The sequence below is a fragment of the Saccopteryx leptura genome, chromosome 4 (assembly GCF_036850995.1).
Source record: "Saccopteryx leptura isolate mSacLep1 chromosome 4, mSacLep1_pri_phased_curated, whole genome shotgun sequence".
In the NCBI taxonomy this organism is placed as follows: Eukaryota; Metazoa; Chordata; class Mammalia; order Chiroptera; family Emballonuridae; genus Saccopteryx; species Saccopteryx leptura.
This window is the reverse complement of record NC_089506.1, coordinates 1734809-1754503: the sequence shown is the minus strand read 5'-3', so window position 1 is coordinate 1754503 and position 19695 is coordinate 1734809. Positions and strand designations below refer to the sequence as shown.

Here is a 19695-nt window from a genome sequence, read left to right as displayed (position 1 = left end):
GACACCACCTGTCTGTCTGTAATCAACACCCCACACCGCTCACACACACAGACACCACCGTCCATCTGTAATCAACACCCCACACCACTCACACACACAGACACCACCTGTCCGTCTGTAATCAACACCCCATACCGCTCACACACACAGACACCACCCGTCCGTCTGTAATCAACACTGCTCACACTCACACACAGACACCACCTGTCCGTCTGTAATCAACACCCCATACCGCTCACACACACAGACACCACCCGTCTGTCTGTAATCAACACCCCACACCGCTCACACACACAGACACCACCCGTCTGTCTGTAATCAACACCCCACACCACTCACACACACAGACACCACCTGTCCGTCTGTAATCAACACCCCATACCGCTCACACACACAGACACCACCCGTCCGTCTGTAATCAACACTGCTCACACTCACACACAGACACCACCTGTCCGTCTGTAATCAACACCCCACACCGCTCACACACATACACCACCCGTTCGTCTGTAATCAACACCCCACACTGCTCACACACAGACACAACCCATCTGTCTGTAATCAACACCCCACACCGCTCACACACACAGACACCACCCGTCCGTCTGTAATCAACACCCCACACCGCTCACACACACAGACACCACCCGTCCGTCTGTAATCAACACCCCACACCGCTCACACACACAGACACCACCCGTCCGTCTGTAATCAACACCCCACACCGCTCACACACACAGACACCACCTGTCCGTCTGTAATCAACACCCCACACCACTCACACACACAGACACCACCTGTCCGTCTGTAATCAACACCCCACACCGCTCACACACACAGACACCACCCGTCTGTCTGTAATCAACACTGCTCACACACACATAGACACCACCTGTCCATCTGTAATCAACACCCCATACCGCTCACACACACAGACACCACCCGTCTGTCTGTAATCAACACCGCTCACACTCACACACAGACACCACCTGTCCGTCTGTAATCACACCCCACACCGCTCACACACAGACACCACCTGTCCGTCTGTAATCAACACCCCACACTGCTCACACACAGACACAACCCATCTGTCTGTAATCAACACCCCACACCGCTCACACTCACACACAGACATCACCTATCCGTCTGTAATCAACACCCCACACCACTCACACACACAGACACTACCCGTCTGTCTGTAATCAACACCCCACACTGCTCACATTCACACACAGATACCACCCGTCTGTAATCAACACCCCACACCGCTCACACTCACACACAGACACCACCGTCCATCTGTAATCAACACCCCGCCGTCGTATCTGCCTGACGCTCCCGGTGGTTCTGCTGACTTTACTTGTTCACTGCATGTACTGGGGGGACGTTGGCTAATAAGATGATAGAGGTGTCAGGTGTAAGATCTATAACCCATCTTCCCCCCCAAGTCAAGTCTCCCCTCCATCGCCATGTGCCCCCCTTCCGCCCACACCCCTGTTCCCTCTCGTACCCCCACACTGTTGTCTGTGTCTGTCAGTTTCTCTAGTTGCCTAATCCCTCTCCCTGTGTCCATCACCTTCAGCTTGAAATCTAGCTTTGAGAGGGACCCCGGACACATTAGTAATTCTGCATGTTGCTCTTTAACCAGATCTGTGAGTTCGAAGGTTAAAATAACAACAGAAAAACTGTAGAGAAAACTTTTTTCTTTTAGTCCTGTAGCAATGTTAAAACAGTAAAAAGTTGACCTCACCTGTGTCTCTCTACAATTAATGTAACGATTGACATCAACCAGAAATGCCTGGTGCGGCTTTTCAATAATTTAAGAATTTGTCCTCATGGAATCTGATATTATTATTTTTATTAATTATTAATTATTAGAGAGGTTTCCATGATTATTTTAGCATGTCTGAGAAAGGCCTTAACATGATGTCATGTCCCCTCTGCTCAATTAACTGACTTTTATTCTAATCTGGTAAGTATTCGTTTCTCCTTTATTTTGGGTGGCAGCGCACAGTAGGCTCTGGAGTCTCCCTGGGAGGGTTCCGGGTGACCCTGGCTCCAGCTGCGGCGTTCGCGGCCCTGTCTCCGTCCCCGGCCCCCTGGGAGGGTTCCGGGTGACCCTGGCTCCTGCTGGGGCGCTCGCGGCCCTGTCTCCGTCCCCGTCCCCCTGGGAGGGTTCCGGGTGACCCTGGCTCCTGCTGGGGCGCTCGCGGCCCTGTCTCCGTCCCCGGCCCCCTGGGAGGGTTCCGGGTGACCCTGGCTCCTGCTGCGGCGCTCGCGGCCCTGTCTCCGTCCCCGGCCCCCTGGGAGGGTTCCGGGTGACCCTGGCTCCTGCTGGGGCGCTCGCGGCCCTGTCTCCGTCCCCGGCCCCCTGGGAGGGTTCCGGGTGACCCTGGCTCCTGCTGGGGCGCTCGCGGCCCTGTCTCCGTCCCCGGCCCCCTGGGAGGGTTCCGGGTGACCCTGGCTCCAGCTGCGGCGCTCAGGGCCCTGTCTCCGTCCCCGGCCCCCTGGGAGGGTTCCGGGTGACCCTGGCTCCTGCTGCGGCGCTCGCGGCCCTGTCTCCGTCCCCGGCCCCCTGGGAGGGTTCCGGGTGACCCTGGCTCCTGCTGGGGCGCTCGCGGCCCTGTCTCCGTCCCCGGCCCCCTGGGAGGGTTCCGGGTGACCCTGGCTCCTGCTGGGGCGCTCAGGGCCCTGTCTCCGTCCCCGGCCCCCTGGGAGGGTTCCGGGTGACCCTGGCTCCTGCTGGGGCGCTCGCGGCCCTGTCTCCGTCCCCGGCCCCCTGGGAGGGTTCCGGGTGACCCTGGCTCCTGCTGGGGCGCTCGCGGCCCTGTCTCCGTCCCCGGCCCCCTGGGAGGGTTCCGGGTGACCCTGGCTCCAGCTGCGGCGCTCAGGGCCCTGTCTCCGTCCCCGGCCCCCTGGGAGGGTTCCGGGTGACCCTGGCTCCTGCTGCGGCGCTCGCGGCCCTGTCTCCGTCCCCGGCCCCCTGGGAGGGTTCCGGGTGACCCTGGCTCCTGCTGGGGCGCTCGCGGCCCTGTCTCCGTCCCCGGCCCCCTGGGAGGGTTCCGGGTGACCCTGGCTCCTGCTGGGGCGCTCAGGGCCCTGTCTCCGTCCCCGGCCCCCTGGGAGGGTTCCGGGTGACCCTGGCTCCTGCTGGGGCGCTCGCGGCCCTGTCTCCGTCCCCGGCCCCCTGGGAGGGTTCCGGGTGACCCTGGCTCCTGCTGCGGCGCTCGCGGCCCTGTCTCCGTCCCCGGCCCCCTGGGAGGGTTCCGGGTGACCCTGGCTCCTGCTGCGGCGCTCGCGGCCCTGTCTCCGTCCCCGGCCCCCTGGGAGGGTTCCGGGTGACCCTGGCTCCTGCTGCGGCGCTCGCGGCCCTGTCTCCTTCCCCGGCCCCCTGGGAGGGTTCCGGGTGACCCTGGCTCCTGCTGGGGTGCTCAGGGCCCTGTCTCTGTCCCCGGCCCCCTGGGAGGGTTCCTGGTGACCCTGGCTCCTGCTGCGGCGCTTGCGGCCCTGTCTCCTTCCCCGGCCCCCTGGGAGGGTTCCGGGTGACCCTGGCTCCTGCTGGGGCGCTCAGGGCCCTGTCTCCGTCCCCGGCCCCCTGGGAGGGTTACGGGTGACCCTGGCTCCTGCTGGGGCGCTCAGGGCCCTGTCTCCGTCCCCGGCCCCCTGGGAGGGTTCTGGGTGACCCTGGCTCCTGCTGGGGCGCTCGCGGCCCTGTCTCCGTCCCCGGCCCCCTGGGAGGGTTCCGGCTGACCCTGGCTCCTGCTGCGGCGCTCGCGGCCCTGTCTCCGTCCCCGGCCCCCTGGGAGGGTTCCGGGTGACCCTGGCTCCTGCTGCGGCGCTCGCGGCCCTGTCTCCGTCCCCGGCCCCCTGGGAGGGTTCCGGGTGACCCTGGCTCCTGCTGCGGCGCTCGCGGCCCTGTCTCCGTCCCCGGCCCCCTGGGAGGGTTCCGGGTGACCCTGGCTCCTGCTGGGGCGCTCACGGCCCTGTCTCCGTCCCCGGCCCCCTGGGAGGGTTCCTGGTGACCCTGGCTCCTGCTGCGGCGCTCAGGGCCCTGTCTCCGTCCCCGGCCCCCTGGGAGGGTTCCGGGTGACCCTGGCTCCTGCTGGGGCGCTCAGGGCCCTGTCTCCGTCCCCGGCCCCCTGGGAGGGTTCCTGGTGACCCTGGCTCCTGCTGGGGCGCTCAGGGCCCTGTCTCTGTCCCCGGCCCCCTGGGAGGGTTCCTGGTGACCCTGGCTCCTGCTGCGGCCCCCCCGCGGCGCCCCCACAGGCAGGTCATCCTGGGCTTCTTCCCTTGCAGCTCCCTGCGGAGGCCAGTACACCGGGTCGGAAGGGGTGGTGCTGTCCCCCAACTACCCCCAGAACTACACGGCTGGACAGCTCTGCCTCTACTCCATCACGGTCCCCAAGGAATTTGGTAAGGACTTCTCTGAATTCATTGTCGTGTTTTTCGACGTTTGTTCACTCTTCTGTCATTTTACAAGCAAACATCCCAGCCCTCGATACAATACAGCGTGATGAAGTAAGGCGAGTTGTATCAGAGCGGCCCGTTTTCCAGGTGTTCCCACCACCATCCTGCAGCAGCATGACATGAAATGTGTCCCTTTCCTTCTAGGGTTCTGATCCAGAATGACCACGGAGGGCAGGTCTGCCTCTCTCCTCAGTTTTTCTATTTTGTCAGTTGTCTCCAGGTGGAAGGGGGGGTCGCCAAGCCGCGTGGGTCGGGGACGCTGTCCTGTGGCCGTGATGAACGTCACTGGATCAGTGGCCACACCTCGGAGTGACTGGAGACGGAAAATCAGGCCGAGCCCTGTCTGACCCCTTGAACCGTAACTTCCTGGGCTTCCTCCTGAACTCTGCTTCCAATCGGAGCTCGTTTTCCTAACGACTTCATTTCTAGCAGGGTCTTGTGTGACTCAGCACCGGGTCCCGGCATCTCCTCCCTCACTGCTGACCAGGAGAATCTATCCTGTGAGATTCTTTTCTCGAGCCAAAGAGAGTAGGTGGTTGGTCATTCTGTAGACGAGCTCTTTCTTTTAGTAGCAGAACTAAAATCCTGCCTAATCGGGCTTTTTATTTCCCACACAAAATAGCAGCCACTCCCTCGTAGAACTAAAGCAGATAAAAGTCTAGTGTCAGAATTTGAGGGAAAATATTTTCAAAAATACAATTCTATGGCAAGAACATTAATTGCTGGGCAGGAAACTTCTTTATGGGAGAAACAAATTTTTTTCCTGCCAACTGTTATTTATTATTTATAGTCTATCATTTAGTGTATTATTTATAGCCTATCATTTTAGTGTGTTAAAATATTTTATTGTCACAAAACAATTACAGTTTTTCAATAGAAAAACATACTGATCCCATTCTAAATATTGATCAAATCTTCCAAGGCAGAAATGTTCAGGGACATAAATATTACCTCTTTGGGCAAAAATCTTTACTTTGGAATAAAAGAGTTATAGGAGATTGTTTTATGAGATACTATACTATGTTTCATTTTCTTAGATTTCATTTTCTCTCCTGGGGAATAAATCAATCCAACCATTGTGATAAGTATCATGATGGACACAATGTGGTCTGTGCCTCGGAGATGCCACCAATGCTAGGGGCTGGGGTGACCGTTGCCAGGCAGGAAGGGACGTCTGCCGTGGTGCACACAGGCTTTGCATGGGAAGTGACAGCTGGGACAGGTCTTCAGATGCCAGGATGATCCCCTGATTTTTATCCAAAGGCATCACCCGCGTGCCCTTGGTAAAGCGAAGATCAGATGGTCCACACGACTTGATAAACGTCATTCACTCCTCCTCCCACGGAGCGAACCCCGGGGCTCCCGTCTGCCTGGGGGGGGGCACGGAGAAGGAAGGTGTGGTGCAAATGAGGATCTTGCAGAAATCACAGTTTCTCCCTCTTCCCAGAGCTGGTCTTTACAGCGGGTCGTCCACAGGGAAAACTGTGCATGTTCACCTGTGTCTCTTTCTAGGAAATCATAAAATCTGCCAATAAGATCTATAGGCATAGACCAGGGGTCGGGAACCTATGGCTCGCGAGCCAGATGTAGCTCTTTTGATGACTGTATCTGGCTTGCAGACAAATCTTTAATAAAAAATAATAACGTTAAACGTCAAAAATATAAAACATTCGGCCCTGGCCAGTTGGCTCAGTGGTAGAGCATTGGCCTGGCGTGCAGGAGTCCCGGGTTTGATTCCAGGCCAGGGCACACAGGAGAAGCGCCCATCTGCTTCTCCACCCCTCCCCCTCTCCTTCCTCTCTGTCTCTCTCTTCCCCTCCCGCAGCCAAGGCTCCACTGGAGCAAAGTTGGCCCGGGCGCTGAGGATGGCTTCATGGCCTCTGCCTCAGGTACTAGAATGGCCCTGGTTGTGACAGAGCAACGCCCCCAGATGGGCAGAGCATTGCCCCCTGGTGGGCAGAGCGTCACCCCATGGTGGGCGTGCCGGGTGGATCCCGGTCGGGCGCATGTGGGAATCTGTCTGACTGCCTCCCTGTTTCCAACTTCAGAAAAATACAAAAAAAAAAAAAATATATATATATACATATATATATATGTATATATATATATGTATATATATATATAAAACATTCTCATATATTACAATCCATTCATTTCCTACCGCCCATGTTCATGGTTGCTGGTGGTTGGAGCCAATCACAGCTGTCCTCCGGGACAACACCAAATTTTTACTGGATAATTCATAACATACACGGGTCATTGTACGGCTCTCATGGAATTACATTTTAAAATATGTGGCGTTGCCCTGGCCGGTTGGCTCAGTGGTAGAGCATCGGCCTAGCGTGCGGAGGGCCCGGGTTCGATTCCCGGCCAGGGCACACAGGAGAAGCGCCCATTTGCTTCTCCACCCCTCTGCCGCGCTTTCCTCTCTGTCTCTCTCTTCCCCTCCCGCAGCCAAGGCTCCATTGGAGCAAGGATGGCCCCGGCGCTGGGGATGGCTCTGTGGCCTCTGCCTCAGGCGCTAGAGTGGCTCTGGTCGCAACATGGCGACGCCCAGGATGGGCAGAGCATCGCCCTCTGGTGGGAAGAGCGTCGCCCCCTGGTGGGCGTGCCGGGTGGATCCCGGTCGGGCGCATGTGGGAGTCTGTCTGACTGTCTCTCCCTGTTTCCAGCTTCAGAAAAATTAAAAATAAGTAAATAAAATAAAATAAAATTAAAAAAAATATGTGGTGTTCATGGCTCTCTCAGCCAGAAAGCTTCCCGACCCCTGGTATAGACTGACCGGGCAGTGGTGCAGTGGATAGAGCATCGGACTGGGACATGGAGGACCTAGGTTTGAAATCGCAAGGTTGCTGGATTGTGCACGGGCTCATCTGGTTTGAGCGCAGGGTCTCCGGCTTGACCCCAAGGTTGCTGGCTTGAACAAGGGGTCACTCGCTCTGCTGTAGCCCCCCAGTCAAGGCACATACGAGAAAGCAATCAATGAACAACTAAGGAGCCGCATAAGAGAATTGATGCTTCTCATCTCTCTCCCTTCCTGTCTGTCTGTCCCTATCTCTGACTCTCTTTGTCTCTGTCAAAAAAATATCTATAGATATATATATATATATTGTATATTCATAGAGTCTATTACATATATATGTAATGAAGGGACTGTGTACATATCATGGAATCTAGGCCACGTGTAATTGAACGCATGCACACGCACACAAGCTGTTAGATTGTCATCTGTTTGCCAACACTGCCTTTAATCCTTTCCTTAGAATTCTTTTTTTTTTTTTTTTTTTTTTTTTTGTGCATTTTTCTGGAGCTGGAAACAGGGAGAGACAGTCAGACAGATTCCTGCATGCGCCCGACCGGGATCCACCCGGCACGCCCACCATGGGGTGACGCTCTGCACACCAGGGGGCAATGCTCTGCCCATCCTGGGCGTCGCCATGTTGCGACCAGAGCCACTCCAGCGCCTGAGGCAGAGGCCACAGAGCCATCCCCAGCGCCCGGGCCATCTTTGCTCCAATGGAGCCTTGGCTGCGGGAGGGGAAGAGAGAGACAGAGAGGAAAGCGCTGCAGAGGGGTGGAGAAGCAAATGGGCGCTTCTCCTGTGTGCCCTGGCCGGGAATCGAACCCGGGTCTTCCGCACGCTAGGTCGACGCTCGACCGCTGAGCCAACCGGCCAGGGCCTTTCCTTAGAATTCTCAGTGAGCCCTTTCTACCCTCGCCCGCAGCTACTGCTCAGAGTGGTGGGAACGATTTCAGCTGAACCCTGACACACAATTCTCACCTAATGTCTCGTTGTTTGTACATCAACACCAAACCACAGGCTTTCTAAACATGGCGGAGGCCCTGTCTGTGGCTGTCGTGAGGACAAACACCAGTTAAGCTTGTTGTTGGCCAGCCCCTCACTGCGACTTCCTGGGAGGGGGTGTGTCCCTGCGGCTCCACCACCCAGGAGGGTAACAGAATGTTGAGTGCAAGGACAGCCAGCTGTTTCTACAACTGCGTCGCTGCACCACGTGCATAAATTAGAGGAATCGCGTGCATTTGGCATGGAAATAACCATAGCTGGAAACTTTTCGATTCTTACCAAATTAGCATGCTTTTACGTCCGGTAGCTGTCCTGCTCCCGGACACTTACTGTCCGTGCCCGTAACCACGGGGGGCAGCTTCACAGCGACCCTCCCTCCATCCTAAAGTAGCATTGAGGAGAAAACATCTACAGTAATGTCTGAACTCTACAGAAAACAGTCGTCATCTTATTCCTGTAGTAAGTGCCAGAAGATCAAGGAACAAGGTACAATTGTTTCAGCAACTGCAAAGTTTTAGAAAGCAGGGAAAATAATTGTGTTCTTTTCTTCAGGGTTCTTAGGGGACATGACCTTTTGGTGGCATCTGTTGCATGCGGTCCAAGAAAGTCTTCATTTCGTTGTGTTGTTTTTAAGTGTGTGCCCCTTCGTTTTGCAGTGGTGTTTGGACAGTTTGCCTATTTCCAGACGGCCCTGAACGACCTGGCGGAGCTGTTCGACGGGGCGCACGCCCAGGCCCGGCTCCTCAGCTCCCTGTCCGGCTCCCACTCCGGTAAGCCGGCAGGGGACTCTGTCTCCAGCCCTATTTACAGAGCCAGACTGGTGAACTTCAAATGTGTGTGCGCCTGTGTGGAGAATTTAATCATCTCTGAGTGTGTTTATTCAGCAAAATCTTATCTTTGATATAAAATGTCAAATGTACTTTTATCCCATAGATAAAACTACTTGCTTTTACCTTTTTACTAATGAAAACTGTGGAACAATATAATGTCCATCTCCATAATAATGGAAAATAGAGAAAGAAAAGGAGTAAGAATTTGATGTGTCTTAGTTTCTATTCTACCTGTTGTGACCTTCCCTGGAGCTAAACAGTAGTAGAGCTTTGGTCCCAATCACTTGAATTCTGTAAAAACATATGTTTAGATCTGCTACACCCACATGTGTAAATAGTTCATGTGCTTACACACACATGTGCCTGCATGCACCCATATATGTGTGCATATATACATATTGGGGCTTCATGAAATGTGAAGTATTTCACAACTTATTTTACTCTATATTTTTTCATAAAGTGACGTGTCTAAGAGTCTCCCTGTCAGAGAACCAGTGCAGCAAACCCACTGGTGTGGAGTTCTGGGTCGTGTCCGGATGGGGGAGGGCACCCTGGGGCCGCCTGAGCCATTGCTGGGTTCTGTAGCCCCCAACACGCAGTGAAGTCCCCTCTGTGCTTCCTGGGCTGTGGCTGACCCTGACTGAGGTCTGAGCATGTCCAGTCTTCACTCTTATCAACCAGAGTCCTTCAGGCCTGGTCTGGACCATGTCTCCCCACGTCCAGTGATGTGATGTCTAGACCTGCATCAGAAGATACACATTTAAACCTCGGACACATCCTGAACAGCCCCCCTCGGGAAGGGGTACGCCTTCACACGCCCCTCAGCAGGACCTGACAGAGATCACTCGTGGGTTGTACCTGTTCTTGATTAATTAGAAAGCAAAAAGTATATTTCTTGAGCTTTTTCCTAAATCCTTCAATTTTTTTTTTTTTAAATCAACTTTGGACTCAGGGACATGTTAATTTTAAGCAAAATCTTAGCAAGTAGTTGTCAAATAAAGTTGATTCTGTGTATCAGTGAATCACCTAATTCTTATATATTTCTCACCTTATCAGCAAATAGGCCTATTCTCAATATTTTTTTTTTTTAAAGAAAACAGAAATGAGATCATGGCTAAAGTAGCATTTTGATAGAACGCGTTGGCAAGAACAGAGCGTTCAGGTCTTGGTAGAAACACTGTGTGTGGGTCTCAAGCCTAATATGAGATTCTGTGAGTTCACAAGCCACGTGCCAAATTCCAGGTATACAATTCTTTTCGAAAAGTCGCCCCCCCCCCCCCCCCGCATTGGTGCGTGTTTGTGGATCGACCCGTGCGTGTCTCCGCTTTTCCCAGGTGAGACGCTGCCGCTGGCCACGTCCAATCAGATTCTCCTCCGGTTCAGCGCCAGGAGCGGGGCGTCCGCCCGCGGCTTCCACTTCGTGTATCAAGGTGAGTCCGTGCTGCGCGCGCTCCGCTCCCCGACGCGCCCCCGGCCACCCTCTGCGGCCAAAGGGCCGTTGTCTGTGGGCAGTTAAGGAAGGGAGAGGATTCATGGGTGTATAATGAAATAATTTCATAAAACATATGAAAATGTTGGGTTCGGCACAAACCTGTTTCTCCTGCGGACCGAGCGCCCCCTTGCGTGCGGGGCAGGGGCGGGCAGCGAACACCCACGGGGTTACACCCCCCCCCCCGCAGCCCCTCCCGTTCCGCGGCCCGGCGTCCGCTCTGTTACATTCATCTAATTAAGGCAGATGCTTCCCGAGAATTTGGATTTTAGCAACCGTCTTTAAGGGAATGCACACAACATAAATTACGCGTTTCCGAATCTTATTGCAAAAACGAATCGGAAAGATCGGTGTAACGAATCCAAGTAACAGATCCAGGCATCCCTGACGCTCAATACCTATTTCATTTTGTTTGTGTGTTCTGTTAACTTTCGGAATTTCAGCACCCTTGTATTTATTGTCGAATCGGGAGCTTATCTGAAATGTTTGAGATTGCTCAAAGTTTCTGAAAAACGAGGACTTTCTCCTATTTCCAGTTCACCAGTGTTTTGCGGGGTCACCCACGCACTTGAAGTGCGGCTTCCAAAGGCACGGGGAAGTCTTTGGCTCTCAAGTGGAAGGACAGGACAGGATGCGATCTGAGAGAGACTGTCCCTTTCCAAGGCGAACTCTGTCTTCAAGACAAGAAGCAGGACGTAGTTGTCCTCGGTCCCGATTTTGCGTGAGGCTAGAGAGATTACCCTGCACCCCGTTTTCCTCAGAAGTGGGGGAGGCTCACCACCCGGCCAGCGGCTTCTCCACTGGAATGATCGCGTCTCCAGGAAACCCGCTGGGCAGCGTCCTGTCTTTCAGAGCGTTATGGAGAAGAACCTCCCATCCTATCCCTTCCGTTTCTGATGCTCTCACACGGCAAACCCGTGCCCTCCGCATATTTCACTACAAAAGAGAAAAATACCTGGCCGTGTTCAGCAATCAGGTGATTTAAAAAGTAATAGAGAGTGAGGATGGTGTTCACCAGGCGTCGGAGGAAAATCCTCTGATTTAGTTCCAGTAGCGATTGCTTGAATGATGAGGCAACTGAATACAAATCAGCTGCATTGTCCTGAATCACACCTTTTGTTGAAATACAAAGAATGAAGCAGCACTTAGCACAGGGGCTTGACTGGAGAGGGTCGGTGTGGGCAGCTTGCTCCTGCTCTCCCAGTTCCCATCAGATAAGCCCAGCATTATCCCTGTGAAAGCAGGTAAACAACCCAGTAAGTGGGAGTGATGTATAAGGAAACTGCGCCCCTTTGGGTTAAGTACATTTTCATCCCAGGAAATGTGAAGTTATTGGCTCTTCAGCCTTGACAACAGGCATCCTTCAGAATATATATATATATATATATATATATATATGTGTGTGTATATATATATATATATATATGTTATATAAAGATTAGAATATCAATCAGGCTGTCCTATAAAATATCTGAGGCAAATGACCCGATGTCTATCCTATTTTCCAATGTTACACTTCAAAGTCATCATCTGCAAAATTGTTTAAATGAAGATATTATCATCGAAATGGATGAACTACAGAAACGGAGACATGGAAGACAGTGATTTATAAGGGGGCACATGTTCCTGGGACTTAAGAACAAGGACTCTGACAACCTCCATATTTCATAACGTTCCCATGTCCCCTCCTCCCTTGCTAAGTTCCTAGAGGGCAGTTAGGCCGAAGATGGTGACTTTGTGTCAAAGCGAAACCCTTTGGAGAGAAAGCGCCAGGACCGCGAGTGCAGGCACCACGTGACGCAGGAGCGCCGGCGACTGTTTTCGACACGTGTGAAAAGCTAAATGGAACATCGCCTTCTGAAAGACGCCGTCGTAGGGACGCCTGGAAGTTCTGTGAACTTCATTGTATGAGAACATCCTGAGCACTGCCTTCTTCTCCAGCTCCATTCTTCTCCAGGTTGCTAACAATCAAGATGGCACAGGGGCTTCCAGACTTGCGTGGTCCCAGGATGCCTCACCCTGGTGGGCACACAGTTCTGTTACAAAGAGCAAGCAGAGACATCAGCGAACGCCACGAGTCCTGAGTCAGGAAGACAGAAACCTGGGAGGCTCAGCTATGAGCCACATCGTGTTTACAGGAGAATATTATAGTTATCCTACTTCTGGTTATTTGTGTTGATTTTTTTCTTCTTTTCCAAGAAAAAGGAGGGGAGATAGACAGACTCCTGCGTGTGCTGTACTGCCAATGTGTCGCTAATTTTTTAAGCGTAGCCATTAGGCAATAGCATACATTTTTACTAACTTTTGCCTTATGACAGGAAATGTTTCAGCGCTGACCTGACATGCAGTTTAATCACAGTCGTCTCCTGACTTGTGTTCACATAACACCACGCCCCGGCCAGACGTTGCCCACACGGTGTCCGTGTCTGTCCTAGCTGAGGGTCGGCTCACAGCTGGACACCAGTGTGTTAGGGAAAGCAGCGTGGAGATGGGACCGTCTTAGCAGAAAACGAGTCTGTGACCACATTCTCTCGGGGGCTGGGCTTCTGAATGAAAAACACGAGACTGAGAGGGATGGGGGTTCTGGAGATAGTACACACGGACTGATCTCACTGCAGAGGGCCAGGACCGGATTCACACATTCCAGACCGCATTCCTGGTGGACCTGCGTGTCGGATAAGGCTGTCGGCGAGATGGACCTCGTGGCCCCTGAAGAACTTTTCACAACTGTATCCTGTGCCCCTGTTTATACACAGAAAGCTCTCTCACAGCTGGAGCTCTGACCTGCAGCCCAGGCGTCTCCCACCTGCCACGTAGCGACCAGACTCGCCACGCTGCCCGCCACCCGGAGGCCACAGGGACACCCCGCCGGTGGACGAGCTTGGGTTCTGCCGCGGCGTGGATGGAGACAGGGACCAGCACGGAGAAGCTGGACGCCTCACCAGAGAGCTCCCGGAGGGGCCGGTTCGGGGTTCAGCTGCGCTGGGTGATCTGGGCGGTGTGATGTTGCTTTGGACAGGGTGCGGGTCAGACGTTGTGTTGCTGGGCATCGTAGTCTGTACCTGGGAGGGTGGAGGACAGAGCCCAGATACAGATGTGGGTAGGAACGGCGATCGCTTGTGTTCATTGGGAGAGGGGGACTTGCCATCCTCTGTGGTTTGTATGGTGTTCCCCACGGCGCCTGTGGCCAGGCCTGAACTGGCGGTGGTCTTGGACGTTGTGTGTGGTCAGCAGGAGGATGACGTGGCCCAGCCCCGAGGGCCGGACAGTGCCCAGGTGGCAGGTGGCAGAGCTGCTCCTGGCCTTTCCCACACCTGCAGGCAGTGCCCACCCCAGCTGGACCTGTTACGTAACTTGACTCCTTGCTGCTGAACCTGATTTGCCGTTCCCAAATGACGCAGCTCTGAGAGCAGACGAGCTTTCTCAACATGCCCGCCTCTTCACTCAGTGCTGGATGGCCACCTAGGCTAGTGGGCTCTCTCTCGCCCCCCAAAACTGCTCTCCCATCCCCGCCTCCCACCCGCCCCCCAGGGAGAAGGGCTGGTCCAGGAGGCAGGCCCCTGGGAAGGAGGTCACAGGCTGGATTCTGTCACCAGGCTGCCTCCAGCTGTGGGGCCCACCCTCCCTCCCCTCTGCGACCTCCCAGGGTCTCCAGGTAGAGTGACAACTCTGTGTTTCCCCATAGTGCGTGTTTCCTTTTGTGATTGTGGCAACATAAGCTTTACCCTCTCATGTAAACTCATTTCAGTCATTGTTACAAATTAACGGATTCATACTTTATTCTCGCTGAACGGCAGCAGCTCCTCACCGCGCCCCCGGCCCCCACCGCCTGCCACCAGCCACCCTGCCCCTCTCTGCCCCCACGGGGCCGACTACTTCACTCGGCTCCTGTACGCACCAGGCAGGTCAAGTGCGCAAGACTCCGGGTCCTGTGGGGGGCGTTCCCCACCGGCACCGCGCCCCCCAGGGTCACGCGTTCCCAGGCACACCGCAGGGTCCCCGCCCGTTATTAACCCTTTGAGGAATGACATGTTTTCATGTTCGCTGACCCCCGGGAGTGAGGATTATTTCAAAAAATGAAATCAGTTCCAGTTCCAGTTTTACCAACTGAAAATCATGTTTGATAACCAATTTTATGGAAACAAGAACACATATTTGCCATTTTTTACTGTTGCCTTTCACATTGTTAAAATGGAAATCTTTGTAAGATCGTGCTCTAGACAGTCAGGAGGCACGAGGACGTGCGTGAATGTTCGTCCTCCTCAAAGCGTTCAGGCTGATTGACATGCCCTTGTACGCGTGTGACCCATTTTGTGCGCATCCGCCGGGGGGTGGACATGGGGACAGCGCCCGTCCCTTAGCTGCCGTGAACAACGCTGCCGTGAACATGCTTCATGCATGTTCTGTTACTTTGAGAAAATAACCGAAAGGTGGATTGCTGGATCATATGATTATTCCTCTGTTTGCAGTTTTGTTAATTATGTCACAGTGACCATGTTGTGAGTAGCCCTTTATGTATGGCCGCTTTTCTCTCTGGACTCCAAGTTCCTTGAGGATAAGAGAGAGCTCACATTCTCAGGGATCCCTTACCACAAGCGCAGTTATTGGGGCGGTTAATTAGTTCTAATTGCCTGGAGGTGACGGGGTCCCTGCAGGCCACGCGGCCCTCGTCGGACACGAGATGAGAGGCGGGAGGGTGAAGCGAGGGTGGGGACGTGCCCGTCATCCCCAGCGAGGGGGGATGGTGAGTTAACCACCGCATGTGCTCACACCCCGGGCAGACGGGTGAACCAGCCACTTTTCACTGAAGACGCCGACGTGGGCGCTGTGTGTTCTCTCTGCAGCTGTGCCGCGGACCAGCGACACCCAGTGCAGCTCTGTGCCCGAGCCCCGGTACGGGAGGAGAATCGGGTCCGAGTTCTCCGCCGGTTCCATCGTCCGGTTCGAGTGCAACCCAGGGTACCTCCTGCAGGGCTCCGCGGCCGTGCGCTGTCGGGCCGTGCCCAACGCTCTCGCCCAGTGGAACGACACCATCCCGAGCTGCGTGGGTAAGGGGCATCCCCTCCCCGCCCCCCTGGGGGTCGACAGAGACAGACAGAGGGACAGACAGGGACAGACAGACAGGAAGAGAGAGAGATGAGAAGCATCAATTCTTCGTTGCAGCACCTTAGTTTTTCATTGATTGCTTTCTCATATGTGCCTTGACCAAGGGGCAATAGCAGAGCAAGTGACCCCTTGCTCGAGCCAGCGACCTTGGGCTCAAGCTGGTGAGCTTTGCTCAAACCCGATGAGCCTGCACTTAAGCTGGTGACCTCGGGGTATTGAACCTAGGTCCTCCGTGTCCCAGTCTGACGCTCCATCCAGTGTGTCACCGCCTGGTCAGGCTGGACGTCTCTACGAGGGCTGTGCAGATGCCTGCGAGCTGGTTGTCCAGTCTCCCCTGGGGCTCATGCTGCAGTTCTGTCTGCAGGGCAGTGGACCTCACAGGGAAAGACTGAGCAGCCACAAGGCCTGAGCCGTGTTTGTCCGCAAACCCGCCCATCAGATTAACGAGGAGACTCGAGTTCCGTCTCAGTCCTTCCTGAGCACACCGTCAGCTCTGAAGCCCAGGGTTGGGCGTGCACATCACTCCATTCTGGGGGCAGGGGGAAATCGTGATGTTGTTGATGTGTGTCACGCCCGTTTAATAAAGACGTGCCGGTGAGGTTCGGCAGCATGGCAGCTGCATGCAGTCTGTACGGCGGTGACGTTAGCTGTGCTGTACCTGAGCCGTGCGAGTGGGAGCCTGCAGCCAGTCACCATTAGCACTCGAAGTCATCTGGGCATTTCATGTATCCCTCCCCGTCCCTGGATCTGCCCATAAATCGCATGAATAGCATCTGGAGTTAGACACAGGTCAGCCTGTGGAAAAGAACCGTCTGCAAAGCTCTTGGAAAGCGGCGGATAGATTATTCCAAACACAGGTGACGGTAGAGACGCCCTTGTTAGGCACCGGTCCTTCTCAGAGACCTCGAAAAAGTTTCGTTCTAGGCACGTGCTCTGAGCTTCGTCACATCGTGAATAATCATCAAGGAAATGGCCAACTTAAAGGAGAACAGGCTAAATATGACCGTGGTGACAAAAAACAAAAGTGCCATTTCGAGCCTCACAGTCCACTAACATTTCTCGTGCTAGTCGGTCCCACCAAATCGTCGTGGCCGTGACTGCACTTTATTCTCCCTGAATCCGGTCCCGTCTCTCAGTTTCATCCTCCCTGAATCCGGTCCCGTCTCTCAGTTTCATCCTCCCTGAATCCGGTCCCGTCTCTCAGTTTCATCCTCCCTGAATCCGGTCCCGTCTCTCAGTTTTCTCCCTGAATCCGGTCCCGTCTCTCAGTTTCATCCTCCCTGAATCCGGTCCCGTCTCTCAGTTTCATCCTCCCTGAATCCGGTCCCGTCTCTCAGTTTTCTCCCTGAATCCGGTCCCGTCTCTCAGTTTCATTCTCCCTGAATCCGGTCCCGTCTCTCAGTTTCATCCTCCCTGAATCCGGTCCCGTCTCTCGGTTTCATCCTCCCTGAATCCGGTCCCGTCTCTCAGTTTCATCCTCCCTGAATCCGGTCCTGTCTCTCAGTTTCATCCTCCCTGAATCCGGTCCCGTCTCTCAGTTTCATCCTCCCTGAATCCGGTCCCGTCTCTCAGTTTTCTCCCTGAATCCGGTCCCGTCTCTCGGTTTCATCCTCCCTGAATCCGGTCCTGTCTCTCAGTCCCCTGCAGCGGCAGCTTCACTCAGCGGAGGGGCACCATCCTGTCCCCCGGGTTCCCGGAACCCTACGGCAACAACCTGAACTGCGTGTGGAAGATCCTGGTCACGGAGGGCTCGGGCATCCAGGTGGGTCCTTCCAGCGGGGCCTCCGCGGGTGGGTGGGGCTCGGGCATCCAGGTGGGTCCTTCCGGCGGGGCCTCCGCGGGTGGGTGGGGCTCGGGCATCCAGGTGGGTCCTTCCGGCGGGGCCCCCGCGGGTGGGTGGGGCTCGGGCATGCAGGTGGGTCCTTCCGGCGGGGCCTCCACGGGTGGGTGGGGCTCGGGCATCCAGGTGGGTCCTTCTGGGGGCGGGGCCCCCGCGGGTGGGTGGGGCTGGGGCATCCAGGTGGGTCCTTCTGGGGGCGGGGCCTTTGCGGGTGGGTGGGGCTCGGGCATCCAGGTGGGTCCTTCCGGCGGGGCCTCCGCGGGTGGGTGGGGCTCGGGCATGCAGGTGGGTCCTTCCGGGGGCGGGGCCTCCGCGGGTGGGTGGGGCTTGGGCATGCAGGTGGGTCCTTCTGGGGGCGGGGCCTCTGCGGGTGGGTGGGGCTCGGGCATGCAGGTGGGTCCTTCTGGCGGGGCCTCCGCGGGTGGGTGGGGCTCGGGCATGCAGGTGGGTCCTTCCGGGGGCGGGGCCTCCATGGGTGGGTGGGGCTTGAGCATGCAGGTGGGTCCTTCTGGGGGCGGGGCCTCCGCGGGTGAGTGGGGCTCGGGCATCCAGGTGGGTCCTTCTGGCGGGGGCCCCGCGGGTGGGTAGGGCTCGGGCATCCAGGTGGGTCCTTCCGGCGGGGCCTCCGCGGGTGGGTGGGGCTCGGCCAGCTCCCTGGGGGAGGGGTCTTCCTCTCGTTTCCTTTTTAGTGTTGGTCATTTTAAACATGCTCACCGTGACTGGTTTCTCTTTTCTTACTGGTTCTACAAAGTGTCTCCAGTCACGTTTCTGTATTTGAAAGTCAAACGAGAGATTCCTGGAGGGAAATCTTATCAGAAGCCCCGTTTGTGGGGACGGCCGCATGGCCTCTCCAGGGTTTCTTCTCCTCGGGTTGGCCTTGCTCTCACCGCACGCGTGTCTGCGTACAAGCCCCCCGAGCTGAGGCTGTGGGCACCGTGTGCAGTGCCGTACCCACTCATGTCCGTGCTTGTGGCAGATCCAGGTCATCAGCTTCGCCACCGAGCAGAACTGGGACTCGCTGGAGATTTACGACGGCGGAGACACGACAGCACCCAGGCTGGGGAGTTTCTCAGGTGAGTAGCCGTCCCTCAACCCCCGGAGTCAGGTCACCGAACCCTGACAGTGCACAGTACACACTGCCAGGCTGGGGAGTTTCTCAGGTGAGCGGCCGTCCCTCGCCCCCCCCCCGAGTCAGGTCACTGAACCCCGACAGTGCACAGTACACTCTGCCAGGCTGGGGAGTTTCTCAGGTGAGTGGCCGTCCCTCACCCCCCGGAGTCAGGTCACCGAACCCCGACAGTGCACAGTACACTCTGCCAGGCTGGGGAGTTTCTCAGGTGAGTAGCCGTCCCTCACCCCCCGGAGTCAGGTCACCGAACCCTGACAGTGCACAGTACACACTGCCAGGCTGGGGAGTTTCTCAGGTGAGCGGCCGTCCCTCGCCCCCCCCCCCGAGTCAGGTCACCGAACCCTGACAGTGCACAGTACACACTGCCAGGCTGGGGAGTTTCTCAGGTGAGCGGCCGTCCCTCGCCCCCCGGAGTCAGGTCACCGAACCCTGACAGTGCACAGTAGACGCTGCCCCGTGCTTTCTGAGGGGACAGTTCCCTACACAGCTCGCCGTAGGCCCCCTCAGACAGCAGGAGAAAGAGAAGGGTCACCCTCTGTGAGTGGAGCCACTGCGGTCCGATGCCCGCTACGGGGAAATGACCCGTGTCCTCCCAGGGTACACAGCGCGAAGCTGCACCGTGGACGCTCATCTGGGGAGGGGGGGGTGAAAGTTACGACTCCCGACAGGCCAGCCTCCCTTTCGTTGTGACCGAGAGTGGACACGGGGGTGGGGCTGCAGTGGTCGAACAGGCTCGTAGCTGGTACGTGGGAGGGCTGAGGGGGGTGCAGGGAAACTGAGTCGTGAGCGTACAAAGGGCACCGTGAACCAGGCTTCCCGGTGCTGGGGGGCCGAGGGCAGGCGGGTGAGGATGGGCAGTGCCTGCTGGTGTTGCTGGAGTGAGAGAGGTCGGTGTGCACTCCTAGTTCTATTGCACAGACTGCTGACGCACATACACACATACGTGTGTGTGTTCATGTGTGTGCGTGTGCTCACGGTAGATTTCTGCCTCTGCCCTCAGAGAGCCCGTAGCACAGCCACACCCACTAG

General features: G+C 55.9%; 1 protein-coding gene and 1 non-coding gene across 2 annotated transcripts in view; both read left to right on the top strand.

The window, feature by feature from the left end:
• Positions 1-19695, top strand: part of CSMD1 (CUB and Sushi multiple domains 1) — a 1728861-nt gene that overhangs the window by 1482570 nt on the left and 226596 nt on the right. The window contains exons 31-36 of the mRNA XM_066382147.1: positions 4297-4413; positions 8929-9042; positions 10437-10532; positions 15436-15639; positions 17335-17459; positions 18514-18610. Of these exons, the coding sequence (XP_066238244.1) occupies positions 4297-4413; positions 8929-9042; positions 10437-10532; positions 15436-15639; positions 17335-17459; positions 18514-18610 (753 nt within the window). The remainder of the gene's footprint in view (positions 1-4296; positions 4414-8928; positions 9043-10436; positions 10533-15435; positions 15640-17334; positions 17460-18513; positions 18611-19695) is intronic.
• On the top strand, positions 6770-6845 carry TRNAA-AGC (transfer RNA alanine (anticodon AGC)). Its single transcript has one exon. It is a non-coding gene; the product is annotated as a tRNA-Ala (tRNA).